Consider the following 12,009-nt stretch of genomic DNA (forward strand, 5'->3'; position numbering starts at 1 on the left):
AATTATTAGATTTGCCTTGCCACTAAAACTACCCCTTAATCTTACATCTTTTTGACACTTTTTCTAAGCGGTGATTTTATGTAATTTCACCACTAGAGTAAGCGGTGAACTTACAAAAATTCACCACATTTCACCGCTAAAATAAGTAATTTCACCGCTAAAAATTGCAAATCTTACAAAAATTCACCGCGCATGTTTTGCAGAAAGTAGAGTGAATTCGATTTATATTCAAACAAAGAACAATATAATTTCAAGAGAGATGGCGCAGTGGAAGAAGAAGTGGATGCCATGCAGGAGGTGAGAGGTTCGGATCCTTGTAAGGGCGGTGAAATTACACATTTTAGCGGTGAATTGTGGTGAATTTTTGTAAGATCACCGCTTAGTCTAGCGGTGAACTTACATAATTTCACCGCATTCACCGCATTTCAACGCAAAATTATGTACGAAATTTGCGGTGAAAAAACTAACTTTTCACCGCTTATCTTACATATTTTTGCATTTTTTTCTCGACCCGGGTCCGGCCAATACGGTGCTTGTTAAAAGCGTATACTGAGTTTTTTTCAGAATTGTCACAGCAATAAGATTGAGAATTTTTCTCCTGGTAGATTTGTTTCTTGTTCCGGTTTTTGCTCTGTTCTTTTTCTTTCTATTTAGTACAAATATTTGGACTGCAGCGCCTCTTTCAGAAGCTTTCGCTCTTTTTCAATCACGTATTAGGCGTCAACTTCCTCTTTTCGTTGTACTGAATCTCCTAGTTTTAATTCTGTTTTAGCAACTTCTTTTTTAGCGCGTGAAATGTCCACGAATTTTGTTTATCTTGACATTTTATGCTTTGTTTTTTTCAAGTTTTGTGTCTTTTGCATTCGTTGCCCCTCTTCTTCTGGCCTGAAAATTCAACAAGTATTTTTCTTTGGTTAATGATTTTTTTGCCTAATGGTATGTACAATGTTTATATATTCAAGTATCTTTTAGATATATAGTTATAAAAAATTTTACTACAAGTCCAAAAATCTAAACCAGCACAAAAATCTGAAACACTATAAGAAGTTTCTGTTCTGAAAACTATAGCTAATTTGTTGTTTTTTTAATCTTCCTATAAGAAATTATTCTACCATAGTCAATTGTCTAGTTTGCCAGAGTCCAGTTTTCCTTTTTTGTGAGGGTTTTCATCCAGTTTCCTCATTTCGTTCGTGATGGCTCTGAATTCGAGGTTTTTGAATAGTTATGGCGCATTGGCTATTTTTGATCATTATGCTACTCTTCTTTCAGACTGTATTGGTATAATGGCATCGGAGTTGGTGCAGTTCGTTAAAACGACAGAAATGCGTTGAAACATTTTTTCATTAAAATAGTCACATCTTTTCACCAAGTGTTTTTGGTGTGGTGCTTTTTTGATAATTGTGTGATGCCAAGTAATTTGAAGACGCCTCTAAATCTGTTTGCCCTCTCCAGAAAATTTTCTTTCACTTTCAGGGCTCTCTAAAAGTTTGGCGATAAATTCTGGGATTTTTTTATAATTTTCCGTCAAGAATTTTATGTAAACTTTGTTTTAAAAAACCGTATATGATCAGTCTCGTTTTCGGTTATAAAATTTATCTCATGATAACTGTGGCGTTTTGATCTTCTGTTTTCTTTTTCAATCTTTTTATTAAATTTGGATAACAAGCTGCCAATATTCTGAAACAACGTTCCCTTCCTGTACTTCTGTGGGTCCTAATTTTTTTTGCTTATTCCGTATATGGTTTGAGAGCTGTGTAAAACATCGCGATGCTAGAACTTAGAATTTAAGTTAAAACTTCGATATAAAAAAACTTTCTTACCTGCTTTTGGTGAAGATAGTTTATTTAATAACTACTAAATTGAACCGGATCGCTGCTTCCAATTTGTTCTCAACACAAGCTTATCAGTGCACAAGAAAAATAAATTTGAGTGATTAACTCGAACTTGCCACCATCAGTGATGAATATAAACCAACTCGATGATCTTCCCTGTCGATACCAATGACACGTTCTCATTTAAGAAGAACAATGTGTTGAGCGCAAAAAACTGCACTGATACCTGCCATATACGGCAGGGGAAAAATTTTGTTCAAAATTAAGGTGTAAAATAACCAATATCAGTTTATCTATATCAAGACGGTTCTGTAAACTTTCATAAATGATGGCAATTATAAATATCTGTGAATATTTGTACTTTTATGCATTTTAATTCAGTTACTAAAATAGTAAAAGTCTGGTTACTAGTGCTAGATACCACGACAATGGTGTCTAGACCACCGACCCACCAAACATTTTTGGATCTGCGGAATGCTGAATACGGTGCTGCTTGGAATGTGTCTTTTTTGACGAAATGTCCCGCAGAGATGAAAGAAGACATACTCAACAATAATAGCGCGATTTGGGACCTACAGATAACAAAACTCCTTCTTACTATGTGCAAATAAGACACATTGAAACTTAGGAGCCTTATGAGCCCTAAGAAACTACTAGAAACTCCTTTTAAAGAGATCAGAGTAGTAAATCACAACTATATTTCTCCCAAATATAGCGTTATAGCGCCAGGAAGGAACTTTTGTCCGTTGACCAAGGCGTTGGAGAATTTTACGATGATTTTTTAGCGCGCCTAAGACAGGAAGCACGCAATTGTGACTTCGCGACGCTAAAAACAGTGACCAACTCCGAGGAGGAGTTGGTAAAAAAAAACGTTTATCTCAGGTTTGAGAGATCTTGAGGCAAAATTAAGACTATCAGACGGCATCAAAACTAAACAAAAATTGATTTTTTTCTGAAAAGCCAGAAAACCGACAGTCCAGATGTTAGGCATTGGCTTTTGTGAGATCTTCAACAGGTAATAAACTGATGTAAACTGATTATAGTGAAGAAAGATGTGGGATATTACTTCAAAAAGTCCTTCAGAAAACCGAGTGAAAAGTTCACTGATATTATAGGAAATGTTCTTTTGTGCAATAGATATGGAAGTAAGCCACACAGTAGCAAACCGTGTCCGGCTTTGAGCAAAAAATGTAACACTTCTGAAAAGCTGGGCACTTTGAAAAATGTGCAAAAGTAAAACCCAGCCTAGGTCAGGTAAAACCGACCAGCAGAACAACTTCTGCCAGGAAGCGGGTTTTTTTTCTGGTCAAAAATCTTAGGAAATGGTAATGGGAATGTACTGTACACGGGAAAAGGTATTTAACATGTCAACGACATGGGAGTACATTACAGTAAAAGAGCAAAAAATAAAACGCAAATTGATACTGGTGTTGACAGTACTACGATGTCATCATTCATACCTTGGAAATTCATAGCTTAGAAAACCTCAGTTAGATGGGAAAATCTAACGTCTTGAGGCCTGTGATTGTCATCAATTGACATTTCTGGGATCACTAACATGTGGTGTTGAATGGAACGGATGTAAATATATGGATTAACAAATTGCAGTTCTGCAATCCGAAAAAAAATTGACTACTCGGGAGAGACATTTTACCCCAGAAAGGCATCAACACAGTGTGTGAGGAAAAATTACCTGAATTCCAAGGATGCAAAGCGCATGTGAAACTCATATCGTGATCACAGCCGATGTTCTGCGAGGCTAGAAAAAAACTTTTATCTCAACAGTGTAAAAGAGAAACTTGAGACGATGATACGACAAGGCATTGTGGAGCCAGAGCAACCTGTTGGGTTCACAAAAGCATCCCCAGTGGATTGGCAGCGGAAGAAAAATGCAGCCCTAAGATTATGCATGGACGTGAAGTTAACATTAACGGCAAAGTTTTGGACGGGATTTATCCAATTCCAGACATAGAGACCATATTCCATAATCTCCATAGGTCCCCCTACTTTGTCACAATTGACTTATCAGACACATATCAAAAGAGTATTATCAAATCGAATCAGAAGAGGATGCAAAAGAAATATGTACAATCAACAAATCACAAGGATTGTTCAAAAGGTGCAGGATTCCTCAGGGTTTGAAAAATCTTTCTTCATTCTTCCAGAATTGCATCGACTCAGCTTCCAAGGAATCAAGGAGAAAGTTATGTCTCAAAATGATGTACTGGTATTTGGAACAACAGAAGAGCAATACGAGAAACGCATTCTCGCGTTCAAAAATCAACTACAGGAGAAAAAATGCATCATCAAGGAGAAAAATCCAACTCTAAACCAGTCCCAAGCACTAGTTTTCTTGGTTATTCAGTTTCAAAGGTAGAAATTAACCCAATTCTAAACATGTTGAGAAAATAAAAAAAAACAAAACCACCATCAAATATGAAACAACTAGAGTCTTTTGTAGGCCCAATGAATTTTTATGGACGAATGATACCAGATTTTGCTACAAAATGTTACCTTTGATTGAAATTCAAAGAAAGACTTCCGATGCGAAAAAGAAGAATAGAACTCTTTCGAAGACTTAAAAAACGAGTTATGCGCTGATCCACTTGTTCAGTCATACAGCTTGATGAAAGAAGCAACTGTGACAACATTTGCCTCAGAGAAAGCAATATGCGGTATTTTGTCACAGGAAGAAAAACCCGTTATCTATGTCTCAAAAAAGCTGTCACAAGCCAAACAAATTAACTCCAATGTTGAGTGAGAGGCACTTACAATCGTCTTTTTTGTCACAAGATGGATACAAGTCCTGCTCGGAAAAATGATCACGCTACAAACTCACCACAAACCTCTCAAATATCTCTTTGCACCGGACAAGGAAATACCTAAAACAGCATCAGCAAGAATTACGAGATGGGTTGTTGCACTGACAGGATTCGACTTCGAATTTAAATGAACACTCGAAGACCAGATCCCTCACGCTGATCCCTTGAGCAGACTAGAGTTTATTAAGGACGATAACAATGATTGGGTCTGCTTTGCTCTCGGCAATATCTATTTTGTTTAATCCAAACATGTGACCAGTCAAACAGCAGAACTGAACTGGGATCGAAAAAACTCATCCAAAATGTCAAAAAAAGAATAAAAACGGATACTGGAAACAGTGCTCAGGAGCACAGAAATGTTTTGATCAACATAAAGACGCCTTAACTATCCACAACGGAATCATCTTTCGAGGAGATGTGACCTTCATTCCAGCCAAACTAACACGGTGAGGTGATGGCAAAAATGCAACTGAAATAGCAGTCCGATTGATAGCTTGGTGGCCAGGCATCAGTCGAGATGTTCTTTGATATGTAGGTAAATGTAGGGATTGTCAAGAAAACAGCAGGCCTAGCCTGGGGATAACAGTATCTACTTGGCCCGAAGCAGAAGTTTGGGAAAGCCTCCAAACGGAATGGGGATTTGCAAAGGACCAAGGTAATGTCTTAATAACAGTAGATGCGAGATCAAGTTAGATAGAAGTTTTCAATGCGGGCAATAGGGCATCAGAAACTGTGAAGGTGTACTTGAGTCAAATCTTTGCAAGATTTGGGATACAAAAACGCTAGAATTAGACAATGGTCACAAGTCTGTAAGTGGTGACCTCAAACATTGGTTTGAATCACTGAGGATGAAAAATATGGAGTCAACCATCTACCACCTTAAAGCAAATGGACTTGACGAGCGAGCGGTGCAAACACTGGAAAAAGGGCTATTCAAGCCGGGAGTCCAAATCTGAATGTGTCATTTGGCGCTTTGCTACAGCGGGCTTTGTCGACACATTGGAATATTTTCATGACGAGGGGCGAAACTCCTGTGGAACAAGTGCTAGGACGGAAAGTGAAACTTCCAGCAGTCACTGAATTTGGTCTGTGTGAATCAATCCTCTTCAAGCCAACAAATAAATGACCAACAGTTCCAACTACCTTCATTATACACAAAAAATGAAAACTTCATTCATCCAGCCAGAGAATTCAAACAAGACAGTGCTTGTTAATGCACACCAATTTGCACAAGATTTGTAAACGCTATCCCTACAAACCTGCTTAAAAAGGAGGGAGGATGTGATATATTGCAAAGATCAGAACTTAGAGTTTAAATTAAAACTTCGATACATAAAAAACATTCTAACCTAATGTTTGGGAAATAAAATTATTTAATGGCTACTAAATTGAACCGAATGGTTGCTCCAAAATTGCTCATACCACAAGTTTATCAGTGCATAAACCATAAATTCGAGCGTTTATCTCGAGTTTCCACAATCAGTGATAACCACAAACCAACTCGATGATCCTCCCTGTAGATACAAATGACAAATTTTCAGGTTAGGAGAACAATGTGTTAAGTGCAAAAAACTACGTACCCCAATTTTGAGCACATCAAAGGCCTATTATCAAAGGCTCAACCTCCTGAGGTAATTAAGGTGTATTTTCTAAACTGGCAGGCATATTTGTATGCCTCAAATTAAATGGCAAAACAAAATAAAAACGGGCAAACACGAAAAAGACTGACAATTAGCCTTTTTTTAGAAAAGCTTTGTCAGAGCAAAAAAAATCATTACCAGTTGCTTGCTAAATTATTCAAAACAACCATTTTCGTTCATAGGAAAAGTATCCTTTATTAGAAATGTTTTGATACGTCCAACGGGAAGAGTGGTGAAAAGAACAGCAAATATAGAAACGGTTAATACAATCGATCTTATATAAGTTTTGTAAAAAGATAAAAACAAAAGTAACGAACGAAAATGTTTGAAAAGATACATTATTCCCCCTCTTTCGGTACTCTGGAAGACATCGTGAACTTGATTTCGCAAAATTTATACAAAATGCGCTTTTGCAATTAAAAGCGCAAAATGAATCTTTGCCTACCTACTAAAAAGTTCCGTTTAATTATATATATATATATATATATATATATATATATATATATATATATATATATATATGTATATATATATACATATATACATATATTTATTTATATATATATATATATATATATATATATATATATATATATATATATTAAATGTATATATATATATATATATATATATATATATATATGCATATATAAAGATTTGCTTCTTTGCTTCAGCAAATTACATATATAAAATTCAGGAATTTTTCAACACTAAATGGAATTCTATTGAAAACGTGAATTCGGACTTCACAAATTGTAAAGTATTTTTGGAATTTCAGTTCAGATTGTAAAAATTGTCACTTCCATAACGTGAATCAAATCAACATTTCAGGTTGAGTTGAGAACCTAAATAGAATACGTGAAATTGACAACAGTGTGAACAGTTTCCTACCAATAAAAACTAAAAAATGCAAAAAATAAAAGAAAATATTAGTTTTCTTTTTAAGTGAAAATCTTGTTTACCAATGAGTCTCTTCGCTTTGCTGATAACACTCTGTCGTTGTCCACTGGTTTTTTTTATTGTCTTCTATTTTTTTGCTCAAGTAGCATTAATTGCTCTGTTAACGATGAAAATTGTTTCTATCAAGAGCTGATAGTCTTGTCATTGGTTCTATGTTTTTCGGATAGTAATTAAAATCCTGTTCTATGATTTTTGCCCGCCTCGATTTTGCTACAACGACCATCTGAAAACGCACCAGGAGGATAAATCGAGTTTTTTGTGGTGAGTTCAAACCTTCGGCAGCCGAATTACTTTGGGTGAGCTCATTTGTTACTGTATGTTGTCTGGGTCAAATGTTTGATGAATTAAAATAGAGCAAAAATTAAACTGAAATTATGTTGCTTGATAAAATCTAGTTTTGTATTTGTATAAACTCGAACCAAATTCGAGATTCATCAAAAATTAAATTTGGGATTCCATTTCTGTCGCCTGGAAGAAAATTGGTGTGTATAAATGATAAAATTGTTTTTATTTCACTCGAGGAATTTTTCAAGCGTTAGCTTCATTTTTTTCCGAAGCATGCTTTGCTTTTAACCATTTTAGTCAAATAAATGTTTAACTTGCGCAAACTGTCAAAAAACATCATTTGAAATGTTGAAACTTTTGTCTTCGCATCATTTTATAAAAATTTTAACCAAAAAATGGGCTAAGCGAAACAATATTGATAGGATTAAGTTTAGAAGTATTTTTTAGTTTGGCCCCAATTTTCCATTAAAGTGTTGATAGCACCGTTAACTGCACGTGTCGTTTATGTTTGATTTTTGGCTGTTATTTTCAAAAAATGTGCATTAATTAAAATTATTATGCTAAGGTCTATATGCTGTAAAATTATGGCGCAACCTTTCCGTTTTCAAAAACACTTGAAATACGAAATTAGTGTGTTTTCAGACTAAATTTTCGAGCGTCAGTACAAAGTTTGAAAAAGAAATGTGCAAATATATATCAGATAATTATTAAGATGCACAGCTTTGAAGTCTCTTGAACTCTTCAGCCATATTTTTTATAACAGAATGGTTAAACTTTTTGCCATTCAATTGTGCTATTTTTAGGTTCTCTAATTTACGACAAAGTTCACATGCAGCTTTGACCCCTGTACGTTCATATCTGTAGATTTTCCTCCACTCATGGTATTTGTTCATCTTTTTTTCATCTTTCAGTAGACTTTCTAAGTATTCTGCTAACTGAGACGTATTGGCAAATTTGTTCACGTGAATAAAAGATCCAGGTAGAAGTTTTTCGTAAGTGTCCCACCAGCTGACAACAATGGGAATCGCACCAGCTTCGATTGCATTCATAAATTTTTCAGTCACATAATCGGAGCAATTTGTATTTTCAAATGCTAAGTAGAATTTGCAATCTTTGATATGAGTTTGGGCTACGTCGTAATAACTGGTGCCTAAACCACCAATTTCTCCGTGGTTGACTATTTTTTGAGAATCTGGTTTGAAACATCCAAGTCTAAGAGCTCTTCCCCAAATATGAATTTTGCTTGACAATGACTCAATCAGTGACTGTGCAATTTTGTATCTGTTCTTTGAAAACATTTTAATACAATTTGAAATCATCCAGCAGAAGTCTTTTGACTTGTTTTTGGAATGAAAGGTATTCTCTTGTTGCGAATAAATTTCTCCTGGGTTTCTCTTGTAAATGTGAACAAACTTCTTATGAATTGTAGCATTTCTCGATAGAAAAATTGTCCAGTTAAACATTTGGTTAAGAATGGGCTCGCGTTCAAAACTCCCGGTCGCACGTGTATCTCTAGATGATTCTTCAGAATAAGCTATCCAAATTTGTTCTTTCTTTCTAGATTCCAATGTAAGTGTGTTATTAAATTTTAGGATATCACCCCTAGGTATTAAAATGTTTCCTCAATCAGTACCTCACCAGATATAAGATCAACATTTAAAGTCAATATTAGCTACTTTTCTTTCGCATCGAAAAAACAACATCAATTGATTTTTTTATTGATTACTTTATACTAGATGGGACCAAAAAGTGCACGTGAAATATCGCAACAAACTTTCAAAAGTATATTACAATTAGAAAAACGATTAAAGTTTTTTTTAAAAAAAAACACTGGAAAAATGGAAAAATTTTTAAATTTTTTTTTGTAATTGTTTTGACCCTCTTGAGGGGGAGGAACTATATACTCAACTGGGTTCTTCATTTTTTAAGTAACTTTTATTCGATCGTTTTGTTCACAATTTGCGTAATTTTCGATAGTTTTGTTCGACAGTTTTGTTCACAATTTGCGTAATTTTCGATAAATTTTTGTTTCATTTTAAGCCAAAATATGTTCAAAATGCTAACTCTAGTGTTATTGTTTTTTACCTTGAAAGATAGAGCACGGACTATTCTAATCCAGTTTTTTTAGCTAAAACTTTTACTAAATTTTTAATATTTAAATTTGTCATCAAAAACGGCACTAATGGCACTTTTAGCCAATTTGTTTAAATTAATGGGAGATAAATACCTAAAAATTGTCAAAAATACTAAAAAAACATGTAACTCCATGTTCCGAAAGAAACTGGTTTTAAAATGTTGCCGGATTTTCTTTTAATTCTCTCGATAATCATGCAAAACGCATAAATTATTTTTGATATAAGGAAATATTTAATTTGACAACTGATCTAATTGGCTAACTTTTAGGGAACTTAGGTGTTTTAATTGGACAAGCAGCACTATCAGAGTTAGTGTAAATCTCATCATCGATTCTTACAACCGAAAATAAATCTTTAATGAGGCGCGCCTTTTTTTAAAATCAATATTGCTTTTAATGTTTTCAAATTTAATTACTGACCCGAAATTGAGACAAAAGCTCAATTTTTGACAGATATCATTTACATAAGAACCAGACCCCATGAAAATATTTATTTTTTCAAGACAAAAGCGCATGGTTTAAGGCTTTGATAAAGTTTTTTTAGTATATTATAACTGAGCACTTTTTGTGTGTGTTGCCTAGTTTTGTTGATCTGTTTGCAGTCTGATAACATAATCTCATTGAACAAAGGTCCAAAAATCTTCATTATGAGGTATAAGAGAACCCACACATTATTTTGAGTTTTTTCTTTATTGTGTCTTTCGACATTGAATAATTCAATTTATGAAAATGAAACAGATTTTTTGAACTTTATCATTTTTTCGTCTTATTTCTCTCAATTTTAGCTTATTCCAAGTAAAGATAAGTCAAAATTTTTTTCAATTAAATTAAAAATCGAACTTCAGCTAGTTTTATTTCTAACCAACGGCTTCTTGGCTTTTATACCAGAGCGTATTATAAACAAATAAAAAGTTTTGTGATTTTTTATTCATAATTGCCAATTTTTGAGGTTCTTTTTGGCTTCCTTGTCATATTATAATGTTGAGTTTAAGTCCAATTGCAAACATGCGCATTGATAGAAAAAAATGAATTAAGCATATTCAACGTAGATACAGTCTCGGTAAACACAGGCCAACTCCCCTTTCTAATCAATCCATATTCTATACTTGCATTTCGATTTTTTTACTATTTTATATTCCATTATTGGTTTTCGGCTTGGATACAACAATGAAGTTTCACGGAATGTACTGTGGTTTTTGGATATTTGCTAATGTTCGAAGAGTTTTTGTTTTCAGTTTTCTTTTCTCTATATCGCAATAACGGGAGATCTCAATGCCATTGAAAAATTTTGCAATTGAAAATTATGTTTTCATTGAAAAACTTAACGTTTGCTCTCTTCATCATTTCGTAGACAATTAAGTAAAAAACATGGATGAACTGGTTTGGATCATTATGTGCGAACGCACATTACCGAAACTCTTTGTTCTACACTAGTGGTCATTGTGGCCATTCGTCAAAATAATTTAGAATCTGAAACTATATTAGACAAATTTGGCTATGAATTGCATCCTTACTGAACATAGAAAATTATACGCAACAGAATTTTTTTTTCAATCCAGTGGTTCTAGAAACAATTCATTTTAGAAACCAATCAGAAAAAGTGTATCTGCGACGAAAGAGTACTTTTAATTGACGCTCGTCTTAGTTGACGTCATAAATGTGTCAATCGTAATGCACACATCTGCAATAGCGCAAAGTTTAGAGGTCCAAAGGGTTTGTTATACTCGATTGCGACAGATTGTTCCAATCGAGTCGCAAATTCTTATAGTTCAGATCAGTTTCGGCAGTTGCGCCACAAATGGCAATTCAATAACTACAATTAGATTTTCTAATTGTCAAGTCGGTTAATCGCGGTGCGATTGGCGCTATTCTATTCAAATGAGTCCGATTGAAAAGCGAATTACTAGATTTAAATTGGAACTGATTTTCAGCAATGCAAATTACCGAATGATTAAATTAAAGTACAATTTAGGAAATGAAAGTTTTGTTCATAACATAATCACAAGACAAGAAGGAACTGCAAGATTTGTTTATAAGCTGAACAGACAGATTCCTGCACAAACAGCATGAACAGACAAGAAGTGATGACGATTTGAATGAACTAAAATTAAAATAAATAACACTAGCACTTGCCCTTCAAATGGGTAAAACTGAATTGAATACGGTTATGGATATATGATGGTTTATCCATACCGTATGACATTTCCCCCTGTTGAAAAAAAAGACAATTAGTATATAAAATCAGAAAATTGGTAAATATTAACCGGTTACATAAGTAATAAAATATTCAATAATACATAAAATATAAAGAGTTCATAAAGTTTCATTGAGTTTTT

General features: G+C 34.1%; 2 protein-coding genes across 2 annotated transcripts in view; both read right to left on the reverse strand.

Moving 5' to 3' along the window:
* Positions 1 to 8,246: 8,246 nt before the first annotated feature.
* Positions 8,247 to 8,837, reverse strand: LOC142350514 (4-galactosyl-N-acetylglucosaminide 3-alpha-L-fucosyltransferase FUT6-like). Its single transcript, XM_075402364.1, has one exon. The coding sequence runs from the start codon at positions 8,835 to 8,837 to the stop codon at positions 8,247 to 8,249; it is 591 nt and encodes a 196-aa protein (XP_075258479.1).
* LOC142350253 (uncharacterized) overlaps positions 8,717 to 12,009 on the reverse strand; it is a 29,971-nt gene continuing 26,678 nt past the window's right edge. Inside the window, exon 3 of the mRNA XM_075402028.1 lies at positions 8,717 to 9,141. Coding sequence (XP_075258143.1) covers positions 9,128 to 9,141 — 14 coding nt within the window. The 3' untranslated portion in view covers positions 8,717 to 9,127. The remainder of the gene's footprint in view (positions 9,142 to 12,009) is intronic.

This window comes from Convolutriloba macropyga, chromosome 12 (genome assembly GCF_964194025.1).
Source record: "Convolutriloba macropyga chromosome 12, txConMacr16.3, whole genome shotgun sequence".
NCBI lineage: Eukaryota > Metazoa > Xenacoelomorpha > Acoela > Convolutidae > Convolutriloba > Convolutriloba macropyga.